The sequence below is a fragment of the Onychostruthus taczanowskii genome, unplaced genomic scaffold, assembly GCF_017590055.1.
Source record: "Onychostruthus taczanowskii isolate IOZ18803 unplaced genomic scaffold, ASM1759005v1 scaffold11, whole genome shotgun sequence".
Classification (NCBI taxonomy): Eukaryota; Metazoa; Chordata; class Aves; order Passeriformes; family Passeridae; genus Onychostruthus; species Onychostruthus taczanowskii.
The window spans coordinates 9,105,412-9,126,932 of record NW_024497629.1 but is presented as its reverse complement, the minus strand read 5'-3'; the positions used below and the strand labels follow the sequence as shown (position 1 = coordinate 9,126,932).

Genomic DNA, 21,521 nt, shown 5'->3' with positions numbered 1-21,521 from the left:
GTTCAGGGAGCCTCTCAAGGCATCAATCCATCAAGCCGGCCTTGAACACTTCCAAAGGTGCGGCATCTACAACCTCCCTGAGGAACCTGCTGCAGGGACTCACCACCCTCGCAGGAAGGAATTTCTTCCACCTATGTAATGTCTAACAGCTGGATCAGTGTCCCCTCAGTGAAGCACGCAATGACCCCTCAAAGCGCCCGTGCTCTCGGGTGCCCCGCTGTGCCCCCGAGGCCCGCGGCGGCCCGGAACGCAATCGCCGGGGCCGCGGTTTCCAGGCGGGCCGCGGTGCCGCCCGGCGCGGTTGCCATGGTGCGTTCCCGGCGCGGCCGCCATGGACGAGGAGGACACGGTGGGGCCTGCGGGCTTGGCTGGGCCGGGGGCGCTTCCCCGCCGGGCGGGCAGCGGGCTGCGGGGGGAGAGGGGGAGGAGTCGGCGGGCGCTGCCTGCCCCGGCCCGGTCCTGCCTTGCCCACACCGGGGCCCGGCGGCGGCGGGCGAGGCCGTGCCCGGCCCCTCGGCCCCGGCCGGGGATGTGCCGCCGGCCGCCCCTCAGCCGGGCCTGGCGGAGCTGCCTCTCCCCAGCACGCACGTGGGCGTTTCTGGAAACCACTCGGTTTTAATCTGTCGGTTTCCCTCTTCTCTCTCCCTCTCCGGTTTCTCCGGGAAGCACCGGCTCCTGCGGGCCTTCTCTCACCGCGTGTGTTTCGTTGCAGTTCTAGAAATTGATTTTTCTTTTCGCCTCCCACTCGAGTTTGTGTCTCCTTTTCAATTTCTGACGGGTGGCTTTATTTAAAGCCCTGCCACGTGCGTGCGAGGCGTGGGTCACCATTGCTGTCGTTCTGACGCTCACACGCGGAGCTGGCGCTTTCCAGCTGCAATTACGGGCTCAGAGCTACCTGCGGCTGATGGCAAGTGCGATCATCACTTGTTACCAGCCAGAGCTAACACAAAGGGTGTTAATCCTCTCCTCTATAAATAATCTCAGAAGCTGTGCAGTAGCTTAGCAATAATGCTATTTGTTTTACTTAAGCAATTGTGAAAATCTTCTGGCTTTTCTTTCTTTCAGAGAGATTTTAATGAGCGCTGTGCTCAGTGTTCAGAAGTGAACTGGGGTCTCACTGATGGAGGCAGATTTTATTGTAGATCTTGCCACAACGTTACTGAGGTAAAAAGATGAGTTACTGCCTTGGAAAAGGTTTATTCTGATGGTTTCTTGACTTTATATAAGACAAGTACTGAGTTTTCTTGTTGGCATTGAGGGCATTTCCTTTTTCATGCTTTAGCTGACACTATTTAAAACTAATGTTCCTTGAAATCACAACATTTAGAATGAGCCATCTTGGCCTGCTGTGTTCCTGTAGCAGTGGTGTCAGTATGCTCTCTAGGTGCCTTAGAAGCATTTTCTGGGTGTTGCTGCCTTTTGTGGAGTCCAAATCTAGGCAAACCCTGATGCATGTCACCTGTGTGTCCATGACAGTAATTGTCTATTTTTGAAATTTCTGAATGAAAAGTTCAGACTGTCTGATCTCCTGTTAGTTTAGGAAATTTGAGTGAATTCCTCCATTATGTTTTATGATGGGACCATCTGTGCAAGTTAGACCTGACTCTTTTTTTTGCTAAGTTGTATTCCTCTTTTGCAGAGAACTAGAGAAGTTGTAAACACTGATTTTATTACTAATTCAAGAGTCCAAACAATCTCCAAAGGTTTAAAAAAGCAGGAGAAAACCGGTATGTATGAGTTTCTGTCTGCATTTTGCAAAAGGGTGGCTGTTCAGCTGCTGTTCACCTAGGCCATTATGTCTTTGGTGGAGAATGAAAGCAGATAGGCAAGAAAGACTGTAGGAGTGGGAACAAAATGCACCTCCCTGATGCTGTCACAGCCTTCACAGATCACACTTGGTGGCTTCCTGAGCCACAGATGACCTCTGGTGAGCCCAGAGGTGGGAGTTTTTTGATTGAATGGAGCTATGTGCTGCTGCTGCTTTGACTTCTGGAGCAAATACTCACTGAAGCTACTGGAGGCACGAGTTTTTTGATTGAATGGAGCTATGTGCTGCTGCTGCTTTGACTTCTGGAGCAAATACTGAAGCTACTGGAGGCACACATGCAGTTGTGGTGATCCTTTGTTCCTTCCCTGTGATGGCTATCACAAAACCAGAGAGGTTGTTTTTCTTGGCAGGTGAGATGTGATGGAGGTCCAGCTCTAGATGTCAGTCTGGTCTGTGTTACAGGCACTTGGCCCTGCAGCTTACACACAAACTGCACAGAAGAGGTTTCATGCAGGCCCAGTAGCTGAACCAGTGCTGCATCTTTCATCCAGAGTCACTTTTTTACTTTTAATTTCATGAATATTCAGAACAGTGGTCATTACGTAGGAGGATCTGGGCCATAAGGATGTAGTGGTAAAGCTGCTGCTAGGGATGTGTGTATGCTGTGTTGGCTGGATACATCTCTTACTGTTGTGGCCACTTTCAGAAAACAAAACTGCATTAAAATGCCAAATAAAGCAAGGGGTTGTGTTTCTCTCTGATAAGCTCGTCTACCTTTGCTCTGCTGCAGAGGCAGTGGATTGCTACATTCCTTGGAAAAGAGCAATTGTGTGAAAGTGAAGGGAGGTGTGAAAAGGACCCTTCCACTTATCCTGTATTGCTTCCAAAGTCTGGACCACTCATGCTTTTCATTTATCCTGTTGAGAAGATCATTAACCAACCCCAGGCTTCTTAAGAAAGAAATCCTTGTCTTCACAATGCAGTCATGTTACACTGTATTCCATGGATGTTTAGGAGTAAGCTGTGTCTATTAGCTCACTGTTATCAGTTAAGAGCAGCATCATTAAATCAGGGCAGAAGCTTTGGGCAGATAACGTCAAAGACGGTGAGATGCAAGATGTGTTTCGGAACAAAAGCAGTGAAGAACAGGTGTGCAAGGAATGAAAAGGGAGTTGAGAAATGCAGAGACAATTTCTAAAACCAACTGCCTGTATAGAAAAGGTTACTAGTGAATGTAGAGAGGTAAGGGTGAAAAGTAATTGTAATGCAGCATGAAGAAATAGTGAGTAGATTGAAGCAGGCCCACTCCCTGTGAAATTCATGTTGTGCTAGGATTTGTTAGAAGTTGGGATATTCTTTTATTTAAACATGTATGATTCTGTGGGAGAGAATGGTAAAGCACCAAAGTGGTATTGGTTGTTTTTTGCCTGACTCACTAGTGTAATGTTCCAGTTTTCTGTGTCAGGGGTGGGAAAAGAATGTTCATATTTCATTTTTAATGGCAGGTTCTTGGTTATTTTTAAACTGGTAATTTTTGCTCCACTCAATTACAAATGCCACGCTAGACATTATAATGAATTATATTATTCTTGGGAAATGTGTGAAGTTCTTGCTCAGTAACTTCTTGTTTAAGGCTGTGAATAAATGGAAGTTAATGGAGTGTTCAGTGTAGCTGGTTTATGCACTAGGGTCTGAAATTATTAAATAGAAATATAGGGATAAGTGTGCATAAGGTTAAAGAAACCCAAAATAGTACAAACAAATGTAGCCCCTTTTTTCCCCCCTTAGATGGAGGCTGTGAATGGTATATTTGTGAAGGCTTTCAGCTTGTACTCAAGAAACAAGTGGAAGCTCTAGAAGCATTAGGAGTATGTCCACAAATGAAGGTATGTAGATGTCAGTGTGAATTGCACACTCTGTGTGTGTGTGTGTTACAAAAAATGGGATTTTAAAAGATCTTAATTTTTTAAGTGAATCACACAAGTCCCTGTTTAAAATCATTGAGCATATGAAATAAAAATTTGTTTCTCTGGTAATTTTAAAACCTATTTGATAAATCACAGTTAATAAAATTAGAGATGGAATATTATTCAGATTCCTGTGTTAGAAATTACGCTCTGTTCTCTCAGCAATTAATGATCTTGTAAACATTGTACCATTTGCCATCCTTTTTTTTTGTCAGGATGAAATTCTGTGCAATTTTTGGAGGTGTTACCTTCAGAAGAGCAAACAGGCATATTGCAAGAGACCAGCTGGGGAAACTGTCAAAGCATTATCAGTAAGTGAAAGCTCAAATTCTTGAGATGTTTGGTATCTTTTTAAAAGCAACAACAGAAATCTTCTTTGTTTAGGCGACATATCTTGCTGGTAATAATGTCACCTCAGTATGAAGGAGATCATATAGACAGGCTTGCACATGTCCATTTTATTGTTTTTTGGAGTTTTTTTGGAGTCTGTTTCAAGAGATTAATATTTCTGTGACTATTTGAAACTGCTTATTTAAAAGTTTTGCTTTGTCTTGACATAGATAATCAGTAAATACAAATGGCAGTGCCAAATGTATCATCAGCTGCCATCCTTTCCTGCCTGCTCTCTTGAAGTTACTCATGTGATCACGCTTTGATTCTGTGTTGCCAACTTTCTGGTCATTGTAGCAGATAGAAATGTAGTCACTAGAAGTTTTTTTATGCTGAGAAATCCTTGAAAAATACTTACTTTTTTTTTCCCCCCCACTTACTGGTAATTGGTGGAGTAAAATGTGAACAGTTTGGGTTTTAACTTCTGCTGTTAATTTTGCATCTGTCATGCTTTATGTGGCTTATTACGATCAAAACTGTAACTATGAGTAGCTAATACAAACATTTATTTACAAACCCCAGGTATGTGAGAGCAGTACTGATGTGGACAGTGATCCAGAGCGACCCAGCCTTCTGCACTTGCTGTCTCTCTCTGAAAGTGAGGGGGATCTGCAGACCGACTGCAGTTTTGCCTCATCAGTGAGCAAGGTCTCAGGTAGGAGCAGTGAGCTGAACTATCTGAAAACCAGTTTTTCTGTAGTTTTAAAATAGAAATAGATTTAAAGTGGATTTGTTTACAGTGAATTGGAGGAACTGGTTGGAAGTTGTAAAGTTTTCAGTCTTGTTTGACACTGTACTACTTTATATTCTGCCAGAAATAGAAGACTTCCTCCTCCAACCCCCACCCAAGGAGATAAAAGTTGAACAGGACCTGGAAATACAGTGGGAAATGCAGGAGGAAGTTCTGGTTTATAGCAAGTTTGCTCCATGTCTCCTGTTTGGAGTGGGAAAAAATTGCTGTTGTATCTGCCAAGCTAGATGTTCACAAACACAGCAGCTTTGAACCATATTTAACCAATTTTTTTGAGCTGTATTGAACCAATAGCAGATCTGTCTGTCATGACTTTGATGTTAAAAAACATGAGCTTGTTCTTTAAGGGGATGTATTTTTTTTTTCTATCCCATACATATATTTAGCTTTTTATTTTTTTTTCTTTGCATTATTTTGGTACTTCTATATCTTTTTTTTCCACAGTCTTTTTACTGCTTTCCCAATGACTCCTTCTATGAAAAATCATATTTTAGCATTCCATCAGTTTCGCTTTTCTGCTCAGAATAGCAGCAGGAGAATACCTACAGACTGCTGAACTTCTTCATTAAAATGTCATAGAGAATTGGAGTGTTAGGTTCTGCTGGGCAAGTGTAATGCCAGACAATGCTGCAATGCCTGATACTGGAAATGCATTGCCAGGCACATTTGAAAGCTTTTGCTTGTGTTTTAAACTTATGATTGTTTTCTTTCTTGCTTGCTTTATTCTTTGCTTGCTTTTCTCTTCTTTATCTGTCTCTGTGTTTCTTATTCATGTAGTATCCTTATGGCATGTTTCTGTTCTCCTGTGATATTGCCTCTCTGCCCTCAGAAGAATGCAGTCTTGTTTTTTCAAGCTTTTCTCTTTATATTGTAAAGTCTAGAAGTGGTAATAGAGTGAGAAATTTGATCAGCAGCAATTAGAAAACTCCAGACAGGGGAGGGAGGGGAAAAGGTATAAAAATGGTGATGCAAATTTTTTAAAATATTATATTAGAACCTTTCATCTTTATATATTAAAATGACAACATTTTGAGGTAAAGAGTCACTGTATGTTTGTGCATGCAGAATCTTGGATGTTATACAAATATAATACAGAAAGGAAAGAATTGAGTGAAGAATTTCTAGTGAAAGTAGTCCCTTGAATTTTCTTCCCCTTTTTAATGTCTAGGGTAACTCCTTTCTTCCTCAGTACGTGTGCCTTTTATAGGTCTGCTGCTTAAAGTTTTAGAACAGTAAGGTAGTCCTAACTAGGCCATAATTTATTGTCTTGGTTAGTTGTTTCAGAGATTGAATTCAGCTTCCAGTAGTCATCAATTTCACTAAAATCACTTGAAATAAGTTAAGAGTTCAGTGATACTTGAAGTGAATTTCAGTGAAATCAGACGAACATAGAAATAGTTTTGTCTATTGAAATTTAACATACGTAGGTGTGTTCTAGTCTATTGCAAACTCTTGTGAAGATTCATAAATATTTTCTTTGGGGTCGTTTCTGCTGAGCTGTTGTTGCTACAGACTAGAAACCTGAAACACCCTTCTTTCCTAAGAGGCTTGTCCAGACAGCATTTGGTTTTTTGTTGGTGTTTTTTTTTGTTATTTTTGTGTAGGGTTAATAGCAATTTCCACTGAGTATAGCACTGAGATATTGCTAGAGAAGCCTATAAAACTCTTAAATTATTAGCTGCATGTAACTGTGTGCTGTCATGCCATGCATAAGCTGGAAGAAATAAAAGGAAATTGTGTGCCATCATTAAGGCCACAAATATAATGAGGATTATTTTAAATAAATTGAGTTGAATGTGAAATTAACAATGAAGCTTCAGTCACGAAGCTGCCTTTAAGCACAAGTATCCATGTGAAAGGTGAAGCAGTTGACTCCAGGGATTAAAGCGATGCTCCCGTGTTGCTGCCGTTGCTGCCTGCCGCAGCTGTGCGTGCTGGGATGCGGTGCTCTGCACCAGGCGTTCGGGCCGGCTCGGAGAGCCTGCGCCGGGGCCCTGCGCCGGGGCCCTGTGCCGTGCCGTGCCGTGCCGGGGCCCTGTGCCGTGCCGTGCCGTGCCGTGCCCGCAGCGCCGGCTCCGGGGCCGGTAGGTGGCAGCGCAGCCCGGTTGGAGCGCGCTGTGCCGCTGTCCCGCTCCCGCGGGCGCTGTGTGTCCCGCGGGCGCTGTGTGTCCCGCGGGGGCTGTGTGTCCCGCTGGCCCTGCCGCCGCGCAGGTGTGCCTGTCGCCCGCCCGCGGAGCTGCCCGGCTCTCGGAAGGTCCGCGTTGTTTCCTGCGGCCTCTTTGCCCCGGCCCTGCAGCTCTCAGCTGGGAGCTGTGGATCCAGCTCTCGCAGTTCCTGGGTGAACGGGTGAACAGTTTGTGGGGAAGTGAAGTGAGGAAAATCTCTGCAGAGTCAATGCTGACATTTTGTGCCAGTGGGCTTTAAATACATTTTCCTTCATCCTGGCTGGGTCATGATGTAAGGAAGAGAGGCTTACAGGTTTTTGTTTTTGTTGTTTTTTTTTTTTTTTTAATTTTTTTATCCTCTTTTCCTGTACTCACAGGTTTCATTGCTGGAAAGGTTTCAAACTGATAAATCACTCTACTAAACAAAATCTTCTCTTTTCCCTGTTTCTCTTAGTTTTTAGTGATTCTGAGTAAGGAAGTAGAGAGGTTTGGGTGTTAATTTAATTGGGGTTTTTTTTCCCCACCCTCTTCACCATTTCCTACATTCTTGTTCTGAAGTTATTTCTTGGGCATTGAATTTATATACTTTTTTTAAAAAATACCTTTGTTTCTATAATTAGAGATTACAGGACAGATGGATTCAGGGCAGACTTTTAACATCGGTAACATTTCTGCAATGTAAATGACTTTTTCATTAAAGTCCTGTCTATGTTGAAGTTTAAAACTATGTTTTAATCCCAAACGCAGAGGCATTGATTTAAGTACATCAAATTTTCCCTTGTTTCCTCACAGTTCCTTTATCTCTCAAATGGAAAACAGTATTTCTGGCTCATAAATACTATTAGTTATATGTTATATAGGAATTAATGTCCTAGTCAAGTGGAATAGCATTTTGTGAAAAAGGTTTTCATCTCATATTGTGGTAGATTAATAAATTTGAGTTAAACTGTTTCAAAGAAAAGCACACAAGCAAAAAATTCAAGGCAATGATTTAAAATGTTACTAGTTGCTGAACAACTCTTGGATGCTCCTTTATCTTGTTTTTTGTACACATGGTTCATGTGTCTGTCATATAAATTGCTTTTTTTCTTTTCTTTTAACAAAAACCCAAGAAAGCACCTCTGTGTACTCTGGATCAGTAGATGGCAGCTTGTATTTAATGAAGAACCAAAAGGAGAAACTGAGGATGACGATGCCAATGACGCTTTCATTTTGTTACATGGCATTACTCTGGGTGAGAGAACCAATTACATTGTCCGAGCTCCTAAGGTATGAATAGTCTCTAGTGAGGAATTGTTACTTTTATAAGTAATAATAATTTTTTCAACAATGGGTCTGTACTTTTGCCCTCGTATGAATTTGCTCAGTAATAGTGAGAAGTTCTTTATATTTAGTTGGCTTGTATTTCCTTTGTCATAACCATTTGTGCAGCTGCTGTTGGAGGATATTCTCTGTTGATTGCAATGAATTTCAAAGACTGTAAGAAAGAAGGTTTTGGAGTTAGAGAAGTTTTTTATCCTTCTCGTTCAAAAATTCTTGAACTTGCTGGAGGTGTGTATGGCTACACTTCTGTGATATTTGCTGTTGTCAGCATGTCAGAATTAAATGAGTAAACATTCTCCAGGACTTACATCAGTGTCATCATGCAAACAATACCAGCAGTATACAGTGATCTGAAATGCAGCAAAGTAACTTCATGCAGTGGAGTTGAAATTAATATAAGAAGATCGTTTTGTCTTCATATCTTTGTATCTGTAATTATCGGAGTTCAGAATAATACCTTTTAATATGGTAGAAATAAATTGTTCTAATAATAGGGTTTGATGTTAAATGGAGACTGTCAGGCTACTGCTGACAATGCAGCTCCCTTCTCTCCCCTACAACAAGGCCAAGAACACTTTCCTCGTGGACTTTACTTCAGGAATGAAAAATAATTCATCAACTCTTTTGTTTGCAATAAATATTTTTAATCAGGCTGAAATAAGTTCAGAATTCCTAGATTTTCCTTGGAAAACCTTTTGTTTTCTGATACCCTTCCTTAACAACTGTTTAAATACTGGGTATTTCTAAACACTTGATGAAAAAATATTACCTGGCCAAAATATAAGGAATAGAAATACTCAAGTAAATACATTGGCCAACCAAATTGAAAGCTCAGACAAAATAAGGGAAAAACTGTTTTAAAATGCAATGCTTTAATTTTTATTTTTCAAATATGTAACCTGTGAGTTAAAAGGCAAGGCAGTGGGTACATTGTCCCCCAGCTGTGCTGCTTACAACTGGTGTAGCTGCTGAAAGTGTGATGAATGCAAGGGGCTTTTTCCCCCAGAGTGTGATGTTCCATGGTAGCTTCTCTCCTCTGGTGTGCCTCTGCACTTTTCTAGCTTTGTACAAGCTTTCCAAGAAGGATGGATATTCAAGGATCTTTTTTGCAAGTACTTTCCAAAAGGGGAGTTTTTTGTCTTGAAGTACAGTAGTTACTACTAGATAGTCAATTGCTATGCAAAGCAATTTAACAGTTTGATTTTACTCTAGGGGTGGCTGTTGCCTTCATTGATCAGAGTTGCACAAACCACTGCATATTTGCATAACTGGATATGCTATTGCATAAAAGGTGCTTGTAAACTTTTTGTTAAAATGCTATAATATTCAGAATTCAAACTAATACCCTGCAATACAAAAGTATTTATGAAGTAGATTAAGAAATAGTAGAACTCAAAAGTAGTGCTCAATAACAAGATTTTTACTGGCTACATTCTTCCTTAGGAAATTCTGTACGAGTCAGAACTACTATAACATACTCTGTAGTTTTGTGAGTGATTAGCAAATAAATAATGTAAAACCTGTCTGATAATGTTTGTATGTAGCAAAAATCCAGTTAATAAGTTACAATTTCTGAGACAGACCAACTGGTTCACACTAAAGAATTATTAGTTACCCCATTCTCTTTGGAGAGAAAAATTAGTAATTAAATATATGTTCTTTGGTTATTGTATCTTGGAAACTGTCTCTGGAAGCATTGTTGGCTCATACCAGGCAAAGACATCTTCACATGTTTCTGTCTTAGTACAATGGTGTGGTTGGAAGAAAACCCAACCAAACAACAACTGTTGAAGTCAGCTGTCAAGAGGGAAGATAGATAGTTTTGTTTGCATATGAATGGTAAGTTATTGTATTTGGCACTTTAAAAATTGGAGACTGCAGAAAAGATCCTGGAAAAAGAACCTGGAGACTATCCTTTGGACTAATATCTTTAAGAGATGAGCACATTTGAATGGATTTAGAGAAAACATGAAAGCAGTAAAAAGGTTAGAAAAAGATTTAAAAAATCAAGTAGCAAATATAGCACAGAAAGGCATAATCTAAGACTAATAATTGGAAATTGAAATAAGATTATTTGAATGAGAAGATATAATGTAATTGGATACAATTTAGGTGTGTAAGACTGTGTAAATCACAATGATTCAGTAACTTTAAATGCACTGAACATATGAACTGGATTAAGTACAGAAAGTGAAGTTTAAAAGAATGTTATTTGTATTGCAAAGTTTTACCATGATATGATAGTTATATAAGACTGTAATTACGTTATCATGCTTCCCTCCCTACCCTTAAGGTCTTGTCCTTTCAACAAGTTTGATGAAGAAGTAGAAAGAATTTTAAATGGCATGAACTACCATAAAATACTTGTTTTCTGACTTCTGAATATTTAAGTTTAAAAAATCAGACAATGTTCACATTTTTGCATGCATTAAGATACAAAATAACGACAGACTGAAGATGAAAACTATGCAGAGAAAGCATTAAGTATTCAGCATTACCTTTTAAGTCTTTGTAGGCAAATTGTTTTATTTAAACCAGATGAATTAGAGTTCTGTTTAAAGTTCTGCCTTGTTTTTTCCTCAGTTTGGTTTTCTCTGTACCCTGAAGTCAGCTGACTACCACTCCTCCCTTGTGATACATGCTTAGGCACTACGGTCGGGCAATCTGCCAGCTTTTAAAGGATTTACAACACCAAAAATATACTCCTCCTTGCTACTTGACACACTTAGCAGAAAAACACTACAATTACCTCCTCTGACAGGAACATTTTGATTTAAAAATAACGCTTTCAACAGCATTCTACTCATGTCTGTGCTACACATTAAATCCTTTTCCATTGCGAATAGTCTAACAGTATTCCATATGATGTATATTATTCATCTAAATAATAAAATAGTTGGGTTTTGGAAAAGGTTTCAAGGTGCTAGATTTTTGAGATTCTGAGAAATAATGCCTTTCAAATGAGGTTATACCTAGTTGTGCTGGCAAGACTAAACTTACAATCAGTTTGTGGCATTACTGTGGCTTTCACAAATGCATCACTTCCTTCTAGCATGCTGAGGACCTAGGATTTTTTTCATACTTGGGCCTTATTAATGTATGTTGCTGCTGTAATTAAAAGAACATGGACTGTGTACTGCATCTGCCAGTCAAGTTTTCAAGCACCTCCCTGATGGAACATAGTCCCTCAGGTGTTTTGGCCATCTGTCTGTTAAATGAAAGGTTTGGAGGAACAGCAGACAAAAGAAACTGTTCTGAAGTGCTATTCCAAATGTGGACTTCTGGATTAAGTGTTAAAACTTGCATCATCAGCACATTCTATTCACAACAGGGTATTTGTGCTGTACTTTTAGAGTGTAAAAACAACTTTTAACCTGAGAAAAAAGAGCATTCTTTCTTTTCTGCAGACAATAATTTTAAGCCAGAAAAGATATTATTTTTAAACAGTTGCAGTGCTTTGACTTGGAACAGCCAAATTAGTGAAACCTTTTTTTTTTAAATGTTTTGGTGGACACTGCTTGTCTCTTGCAGTGTAAGGATGTAGTTTCAGTATCAGTTTAACCTGCTCCAAGTTTTTGTTGCTGTGGTCTTGCATAAACATTCCTGTTTTTCTCTTGCCATGGATACTAGCATTCATGCAGTTTATGGTTTATTAGGTGAAAGAAGTAGATCTATAGAAGATAAATATTGTAAAAGAAAGGTTCACTGGACATTTTAGTGCAGGTTGGTGTGCTTCACTGCTGTCCCTTTCTGCCTCGTGCTGGCAGCAGTGTTCCTGCAGTCATCTGAGTCTGTTGGAGTGAAACTCTGAAGAGACTAATTCCCAATCTCATACTTTGGGAAGTCACACAAGTGCTTTTGTCAGCAGGGAGGAGTGTGCAGCAGGGGACTGAAGGAGGGTGGGATTTCCCATTTCAGAGGCCCAAGCTGTGAGGGTGGTTTGGCTACATCACCACTACACCACACCCCAAACAAGGTCCTGATTCTGTTCTCTTCCAGCTGCTGCTCTGCTGGCTCAGGCGTTTGCTGCTCTCAGTGTCTTGGTTCCAGGCCTTCATATCTGACAGCTAATGGTGTGATTATGCCTCAACATGTGTCAGCCAAAGCTTATCATCAGCTGAGCCAGTAATGCATTACTGTTGCTGAAAGGGGAAGGTCTTGCTTCCTTTTTTTCTTTACTCCTGCCTGTGTGATGCACCCCCTTCCCTCTGGTGGCTGTTTCACTTTTAGGGCCATCTGTGAGCCTCTTCACGGTTTGTTAGATGATGAAAGAAGCCTTGCTGGCAATAGGGTAACAGGTGGTTTTCCCCTGCTGTTGTGATTTACATTTGGGGAAGAGATGAGCAACAGCAGCTCATGGCTGGTTCACAAGGAGAGAGGTCCTGCTAGCTGTGTTGAGCTTTTAGTTTGGCTCAATCAACTTTGTGAAACCATACCTGAAGCTTATGTTCCTCAGTGTAGTGGATGGCTGAAAGGAGCTAAGGAACAGATGTGCCAGCTGCTCAGCAGGTCAGGCAGGGTGGTGACAACCAGCAGTGGGGGCTGCTTTGGAGAACAGCCTCACAGGAACCCAGTGCACATCTCCACTCAGGGTGGGGAAATGCTGTTTCTGCTGGTTGAGGAAAGGTTGAAATTTCCTTAGCAAAATGATCATTACACAATTTGATTAGAAAGGACTGTGCACCACCTGTTACTTCTTCACTTAAAAGGCTAATAAGCAGAGCTTTGGAACAAAGGCTGTTGGGCAATATGATTTTTCATGTTGCTGTTATTTTTCAGGAACCATTATAAATTATTCTGAGAGTTTCAGTCAAGAAATGCACTTTTTATTTTTATCCTGGGTTTGACTCATTTTTTTCAATCAAACTGAACATTTAGGTAAGACTGCTTAAAAAAAAAAGTAGACTGTAGCTGTAAACTTTGCAGTAACTAGCTTTTAAACAGAATTTTGGTCAACTTCAGTAGATACACACCACATTGATGAGGCACAGAACAGGGAGATAGCGGGTAGGCTTGTGAATTGCTGTAGGCTCAGAAGGAACATTAAATATTTGTAGACCAAGAAGTTACTAATCTATGTAGCAAGATCAGAGAGGTCCTGTGCAGATAACACTCATCAGCAGGGGAGAAAATTGTTTTCAGTCCTGATATCAGAGTCTTCTCTGTTTGTAATGTTGACTTACTCAGGTTTAATGTACTCTTTTAACAAAATTGGTTTGGAGAAGAGGATACGGAAAGGTGTTTCTAGCTTAGTCCTATGGGAGACTGCCAGTGTGCCTTAGTGTGGAATGGGTGTGTTGCCTTGTGAGGATGTGTGCTTGTTCAGTGCTTGCTTGTCCTATTGTGAGTGTCTGTTAAGATGATGGATAAGAGGAGGGGTTTGGTGTAGTGATGGCTTTTTATTGGTATCTGTTGTTAAGTCTCATCTTTTACATGTATGTGTGTGTGTGTGTATTCAAGAAAAATGTCAAATAATACTGTCAACCACTTACCAAAAGCAATTTTTAACAACAAAGATGCATTATTTGTGTGCAAATAAGAATTAAACTATTTTTATTTATTAGTATACAAAACAATTTCTATTCATCCTTCAGTAATACTGTTTTTGAAAAGTATCATAATAGAAATGTAAGTAATGTGGCTTCAGTTCTATGTGTCCACTCATCATTCTGTGATTTTCTTCCCTGTCACGTTACCTGATTCATACTCCTCCAGCATAAAGTCTGTGTTTTAAAAGGAAAATTTACTTAAAGCTTTAGAATTTTGAAAAAAAAAATTCATGCCATTCAAAGAAGGCTTAAAGCAGTTCAAGAAATGCAGTACTTGAAGAATGTGCCAAACAAACTCCATGTAAGCTTGCTGATTGTATGCTTACTGCCATAATGTTATCATTTGTCAATCACATCTGAGCTTGAACTTAAAAGCCTGTTAAATGATTGAACTGGTTTTTGTTCTGTGGAGCATTTCCAGTATGTAACTTCAGGTTGAATTGCTTAGGTAGCATAATACTGATGTTATTTCAAATCAGAAGTTGATTAATATACGTATAATATATAATAAACGTATGAATTTGTTATCTTATATATTATTTTGATTTGGTCTTTATTTTTTTAAATGCAGGTTTGTTGTTGAAGGGCATATTCCATATATGAATGTTTTCCAGTATTTTCCGGAGAAAATGAAGTTATGTGGACTTGATCTTAAGATCTTTTGTGTAGAGGTAATTTTTTTCTTAGAGAAAAAGTTAAAAAAACCCCCAACCAAAACCTAGTTATTTAGTGGTATTTTAATTATTTTGGTCAGTGTACTAATCAATTGATTAAATCTATTGTTATGTAATACGGTTCATGTTTCACAGTATTGGAGCCTGGCAGAAACTAGTGCACTCTGTGGCTTGGAGTGTTTTAATCTTTAACCAGTGTTATTAAACTGATTACCTAAGTTAGAATGAAATCAATAAATATTTGTGGAGAAAAGGGTACTCAGAACTTCTCTCAAAACACTCAGAAATAGGGTTTAGCTTCAAGTGTAAGGGCCATATTTTATCCCTTTTGGTGCTTATTTGAAATATCTCTTGAATTTTTTTGTAATTCTGTATTCTTTTAATAAAATGTGGTTTAGATGATATCCCTTGTTCTGTTCCTTGCTGTACTGATTGAAGTATATCAAACCTAAAATCTACATAAGGGAATACAGCTCGTCTAGGAAATTAATAGTAATGGACAGTCTTGAGTGAAATTTAATTTCCCTTATTTAAGAGTCTTATGTATTGTGGTAACAATTGCCAGTGACGTTTCTGTTGCAGATAAAAATGTATTACAAATTTTTGAAGTGTGCAAATAAAATCTTACCTTTAAGAGCAGAAAGCAGCAATTCTGCCAAGCCCTCACTGATGATGTTGCAAGTAACATTACCATTCTCCAATACGTGGCTTATATTCAGCAGGTCATGAGTTGTTCAGGAGTTGTGCCTTCAAGAAGTTTTAACATTTATATTATTTTTGGTTTTATGTTACTGCTTTCCTGTCTGGATAAATGAGAATTATGACCTCAACTTCAAAAAGCAGAAGATAAATTTAATACAAAACCTCTTGATTTCTTTATCTTAGATATTTCCTTAACAGAAAAGATGTTAGGTTGAAATATGAGTATAAACTTGATTTTAAGTCTTTGTCCTTCTTTGCCTCCATCTTCTGGATGAGTTTTTGTTTTATGAATTGCAACTCTAAAGCTTGTGCCATACCTGAAAGTGGAAGAACTGGTTTACCAAGAGGAGATGAGTTTCCTTCGGAGGATCTTACTGTTTCCTTTTAGGATAGGGCTGCTCCCTTCACTTCCAAAGCATAAGTAGATACTCCCACTAACCAAGTAATCTCTTAACTGTGTTTTCACTGAGATATATTGGTACAGTTCTGTAAGCTTACTGTGCCATTTGTTTTCCAGCCACTCAATTATTATTGTGGCTTCCTCTTTTTAGAAATATCTGCTCCTTACTCTACCTTCAGTGTTACTTTAGTAAGGCATCCTCAGTTGTATTTAGTTTTAATGATTTTTACTACATCATGAGGCTGATAACTGCAAAATCCTTACTAGCTCTTTCCTACACCTCATTTTCTTGCTGGAGCACTGAGATTACCAATGTCTTACTGTGTCTAGATTTGGCATCTGAGTTTTGAGAAATTCAAGAGATGAGGTTATTGTCCTGGAGCAGGAAATGAGATTGTGTAATACTCCATTCTGAAAATATAGCTTACATTCTTTTCTGCTTTGCTCTGGATAGAATATTTTGTAGACAATTATCTTAAAAACCTTTATGATATTATGGCTGTTATAACCAGGCATGTAAGTTGCTATAATGCCATTATTTGTTGCACTTCAAGTCTGGTGAATATAAGCTGCAAACATGTTCCAAAATATTTATAACTGACAGGACTATTCCATATGTCTCCTTTTTAATTTTGGATAGATTTTTAGTGCATTTAGTTGTGTCCAATGCAGCCCAAATTTGAATCAAGAAGTAATTTTGTTACAGTAACTTGAAGGATGTGATATCATACTAAATATTGCTTTATCAGTTAAGTACAGATGAAGCCTAACTTGATGAGGCTCAACTTGTATGTAAATATTCTAAGTGTCTTAAAGACTTTTTTTAGTAACAATTTCCCACATACCCAAAATATACTGAATTTGTACAAGGTTGGAATTGTTACAGGTGTTAGGAACATAAATGCAACATTATTATGAGGTGAGTCATCTACTTTCTGTGTAGTGGCATGTATACATGCACCAAGGGTTTTTTATGACTTGTCACTTAGTAGTAGTTTTCCATGTGCAAGGAATGGGACTAGTTTCAGGCTTCCCATCTGTGATAAATTTCTGTGTTGTGTAATTTAGAAATGGAGTCTGTGTCACTGACAGTTTTTCCCTGTGTTGCACACTGTTTAGCAGTTAGAGGTGATTGCAGTATCTGCTGCACAAGGAGAGATGAGAGCTGGAGGTTTATCACTGAGGAGGGAAGGCTGGGGATGATGTCAGTAATGTGTACAAATGTCTGTCAGGAGTGAGGATGGCGTTGGTCTTTCTTCTTGGTGTGTGCAGTGGAAGGACAGCAGACAACTGAAATACAGGGCACAAACTGGAAAACAGGAAATTCCATTTGAATATTAAACCTTTTCACTGTGTAAGGGTGATTGAGTGCTGGAACAGGGAACCCTGGGACACTGTGGAGTCCCTATCTTCAGAGGTGCACAAAACTTGATAGGACACAGTCCTGAGCAGCTTGCTGTAGTTGATCCTGCCTCAGCAGTGGTGTTGGACTCCATGTATGCTCTCCGGAGGTCCCTTCCAACCTCAAGTATGCCTTGTATTTGATTCACCTTTTCAGTATAGGTGGCAGATAGGCCCTTCATATTTTGGTAGTGGAACAGCTAACAAGAAGGGCATAATTCTTCGTTCTGCTAAGACTGAACTTTATTTAAAATACCTGCCACAAAGGTATGGTTGTGTCTGAACACTTCTGTCCAGAGGTCTGGGAGCTCTGGGCATGACTGTCTCATGAAGAGAAGAGAAGAGGAGCCTCCAGATCTCTGTATTATCTTTAATCATGATGTATAACTGTTAGACTGGTGTCAGGGCCTAGCTGGAGGTAAGTACTACTCAAAAGCGTTTTCAGAAGGATAAAAGTACTTTATAGAAGATCTTTAAGAAAAACAAGTTGTTTATCTTCCATATGTATTTATCTTTCCATTGCTCTGAGTCAGTTTTCTAAGCTTTTACTTAATTAATCGTCTTATTTATCCCTTCCTCTATTAAATCATGTGTATATTAGAAATTCGCTCTTAGAAAATAGGTTTTACCTGAAGTTACAGTGCGAGGGTTAACAGGGCAAACAGCAGCAGCAAGATGCTCCTGTTTTGTTCAGAAGTTCTAGCTTCCCAGTACAAGGAAGGAAGAGCAATATTTCCTTTTTCTAAAACAAGTATTCTTACTCCATTTGATTAAAATCTTTCTGTATGTATGAGGAAGAATAAGATATATAAGTTTTTGGTTTTGTTCTGTGCAGGAGGTCAAGGGTTTTTTCTTGTATTTGCAGATTGTTTAACTACAGTAGTTCTCTGCTCATCCTAAGGCTTGTGCCAGTAGCCAAGACATCTTTGAAAAGTGCATCTTTTCTCCTTTAGGTGGAAGTCAGCTTTGTTCCCTTTTTAATGCATATATGATATCTAGGATTTTAGGATATCTATTTCTTTTGAAACCCATTAGTATAGGAATTAAAATGTATTTGTAAATCATCAGTAGTATATATGAAGTTCACTGGATAATTTGTTTTCAGCTTGTATTATTTTATTGATATAATCTGTCTTCCAGCTGCACAAAAATTCCCTCTTTTATTTCTGCATGAAGTAGGGATATATCTTTAAAATACACATCCTCCACTTTGCTTTTAGGGATTTATCTTTATCCTTATACAAAACTGATTAAACCATCCCTTTTGCCTTGAAATATCAACAGCTTGTCTTTGCCTTAGGTCTGTCTTGCCATGCATTTTTGACTTGGGACTGTATACCCAATTATCTTTCAAGTATTTTTTTCTTGGGCTTAACAGTTGATTGTGCTTTGCTGCCTCAAATTTACCTTTAGCTTTCATTACTTTTATAAAACACACTGTTTTTCTGTGTATTTTACCTTTAACGCATTGTAAGTGGATTTTTTTTAATGTCCAAAAGTCCAGTGTCCAATGCTTCGTTTTGATTCTCACGTTCTTCATGCACACACAAATTTAAATATATGTGTATATATAGGTAAGCAGGTCACTCCCATGGATGTTGGGCAACGTGATTTACTGAAGTACTGAAGATAACAACCGTGTCACTTTGGAGTATGTGCTGTGTGCAACAGGATAGGTGTAGTCTCATAAGCATCTTTCAGATCCTGTTGTGCTAAAGAGCTTTGGAAATTATTGTCTCTGAATGCACAAGTATCTGGACTTGGCAAGGAGCATGATGTGTGACCTAGACAAGTTCCCTTCTCTCAATCTCTTCTCCAAATTTAAAAAAATCTTTAGGAAGAAACAAGTTAAGAATCTCTTTTTTTTCCCCCCAGGAATGGGGGCGCCGGGAGAAAGTTGATTTTGGTGGGTTAGTTGAATTCTGTTCAGACCTGTCTACCAAATTGTCCCTGAAGACAAAAGGAATGGGTATTTCCTGAATTGTCCTTGTTACTTCTTCTTCTTCTGCCCTGGGGTGTGGTCATGGAATGGCTTCTCTCTGTAAGCCTTTCTCCATTCCCCCTCCCCCTTCCCTTTCTCTTAGGTGGAAGTAGCTGCACAATTCTAAATCCATATGTTTTACAAGGCCACTGAATGTTTTAGTGTTGATGGTATCGTTGAAACACCTTGCTGCCTAGGTATCTTAAAAATACTTCCTTTTTTGTTCTGTAATTCAACTCCATCCTGTCTTTTTTCGTGGTTTTTGTTTGGTTTGTTTTTTATCATCCAGAGTATTGCTGCCTATAACAAGCAATGTACTTATTTAAAAAGATTTGACCTTTCCAGCATGATAAAATTGCCATCTATACTGCTTTTTAATTGTCTTAGTATAGCTTTTTTTTGTTTCTTTTTTACACATCCAACTTCCAAGTTACATTAACAGAAGCACTGTTTAGTTTGAATTCTGCTCTAGTTTGCCTATTTCTGTCCCTGGATGTCTTGATTCTTAAATTTCTCCTAGTGTTACTCCTCAGAATTTTCCGTGATACAGAAACACTTTCCAAACTTCCAGCTGAGAATGATGTTAGCATTCTTCTTTACCTTTGCCTGTGGAAAATTCTTGAATGCATCCTGCTAAAGCAGCAGAAATATACTCTGCTGGTAACAAATCACTGTGGTGGGCAAGAGAGGTGAATCATGAAACTCAAAATCACATGTCATGATTTTTTCCCTTTTATCCAACCTAACTGGAAAGTTTCTTGTTCTCACCTTCTTGCTGATACCTTGCTTCTTTCAGGTTTAATGGTTTATCATTCTACATTAAAATTATGTTTCTTTCTGTGTTGGGTTAGGCCAGTAGCTCTGGGCAGCTCCATTGTGTTCAGTTAAATAAGGACTTTTAATTAATGCTCCATTATGAACTGATGGTGGCTTTGATGGAAAATTGAACAGTTTGAAAACAAGTGTTTGCTGCTCTATAATTCATCCAAGGCTTTCCTTTCCCTAATGGTGACCTGTGATAGGTGTTGAAGTAGATGCTATGATGTATTTATAAAGTAGACTGGAAATTTTCAGCTCTTTTGAGAATATACTAGTTGAGCCTAAAGTGTTTTATTCTGTATGATGCTTTGGCTTTATTTTATTTGTGTTGGAGGAGTACATACGTTGCTCTTATGCATTTACACACACACACCTTCCCTAGCTTGGATTATTAAATTTCTTTCCTCTTTTATTTAGGAGTGAAAGGTTTCCCTGAAAAATTGAGAGATGATCATTCTTCTCTATTCCGCCTGGGAACTTCCCAACTCTTTCGTTTCTTCTTTTACAGTATTCTATAGTTTGTATTTTCTTTTTCTTCTTCTCTTCAATTGTTTTAAATGTTGCTTGGTTTTATTCTTGGCAGCACTTTGGTATCTATATTTCTCTAGCACTAATCCTTCTGTCACCCATCTTTCTGTGTCAGCTTCAATCTCACGTTTGTTGATGATAGAGATCTGATTTCTGAGATGAATTTGCTAGGCTGCCCCTTTGCTAGCAAATCAAGCATGCTTCTGTTTTGCTGCTTTGTTCTTCATGATGCTCTTTCCTGCAGAGCAGCTCTTGAGTTTTGATTAAAGTATGAGTTACGTTCTTCCAGTGAGACTTAATGGTAATTTTTATTTGGTTCCCCTTTAACTTTACTGTGAAAAAGGTTTTTCAGATCAGCTTCTTACGGGAGCTGGATCTTCAGTCCACTCTCTCCTCTTCTCTCCTGACCTTACAAAGGTTGCTTGACTGACAGGATATTTTTAGCTTCTGTTTTCCCCATTGCCATAGTATTAATATGTTCAGGATCTATGCCAAGCTAATCATTCTACAGTTCCTGAATCTCCCCTTTTACATTTTTTTAAATACTGCATATTAAAGTGGAGAGCCCTTTGATGTTTAGAATTTCTTAAGATTATTTAAAAAACAACATTTGTGTTTCAGAGAACTCCTCAGTTATTTCCTTGAAGCTTCTTGTGTGTAAATTATCTGGGCCTCTCCTTTGTGAAATACTCCATTTTATCAGATAGTGGTTTGCTTTTCTGCAGACATAATTTTTCCCTTCCTTACATGTGATTTTAATGCAATGGATTCATATTCTTTTTCCAGCTATAGCACAGTCTTGCTTTTCTTCCTATTTCATTACTTACCTATTTACCTGGCATTGAAATGCAGGATTTTTGGGTTGTTTTTGGGTTTTAAGTTTCCCTGCTGCTTACAGCTTAGCCACCTTTACATTGTGTTTCATTGCAGAATATCTGTAGTTTCTTGTATTTTTTTTTTCATCTAGGAGATTGTCTCTGAGCGCTGCAGTCAAATGCCCCCCCTATGCTTCAAAAGGGGGATATTTTTTAGTGGTTTTCCTTTTATCCAATTATCCCACAATAAAAAGAGGAATATGGCAGATCTGTCTGGGAGTGTAGTGA

General features: G+C 39.0%; 1 protein-coding gene across 1 annotated transcript in view; it reads left to right on the top strand.

The window, feature by feature from the left end:
* Positions 1-308: 308 nt before the first annotated feature.
* The window catches only part of TAF1B (TATA-box binding protein associated factor, RNA polymerase I subunit B), a 45,770-nt gene continuing 24,557 nt past the window's right edge, over positions 309-21,521 (top strand). The window contains exons 1-8 of the mRNA XM_041421995.1: positions 309-349; positions 1,066-1,164; positions 1,640-1,727; positions 3,557-3,654; positions 3,951-4,046; positions 4,648-4,780; positions 8,154-8,310; positions 14,485-14,584. Coding sequence (XP_041277929.1) covers positions 332-349; positions 1,066-1,164; positions 1,640-1,727; positions 3,557-3,654; positions 3,951-4,046; positions 4,648-4,780; positions 8,154-8,310; positions 14,485-14,584 — 789 coding nt within the window. The 5' untranslated portion in view covers positions 309-331. The remainder of the gene's footprint in view (positions 350-1,065; positions 1,165-1,639; positions 1,728-3,556; positions 3,655-3,950; positions 4,047-4,647; positions 4,781-8,153; positions 8,311-14,484; positions 14,585-21,521) is intronic.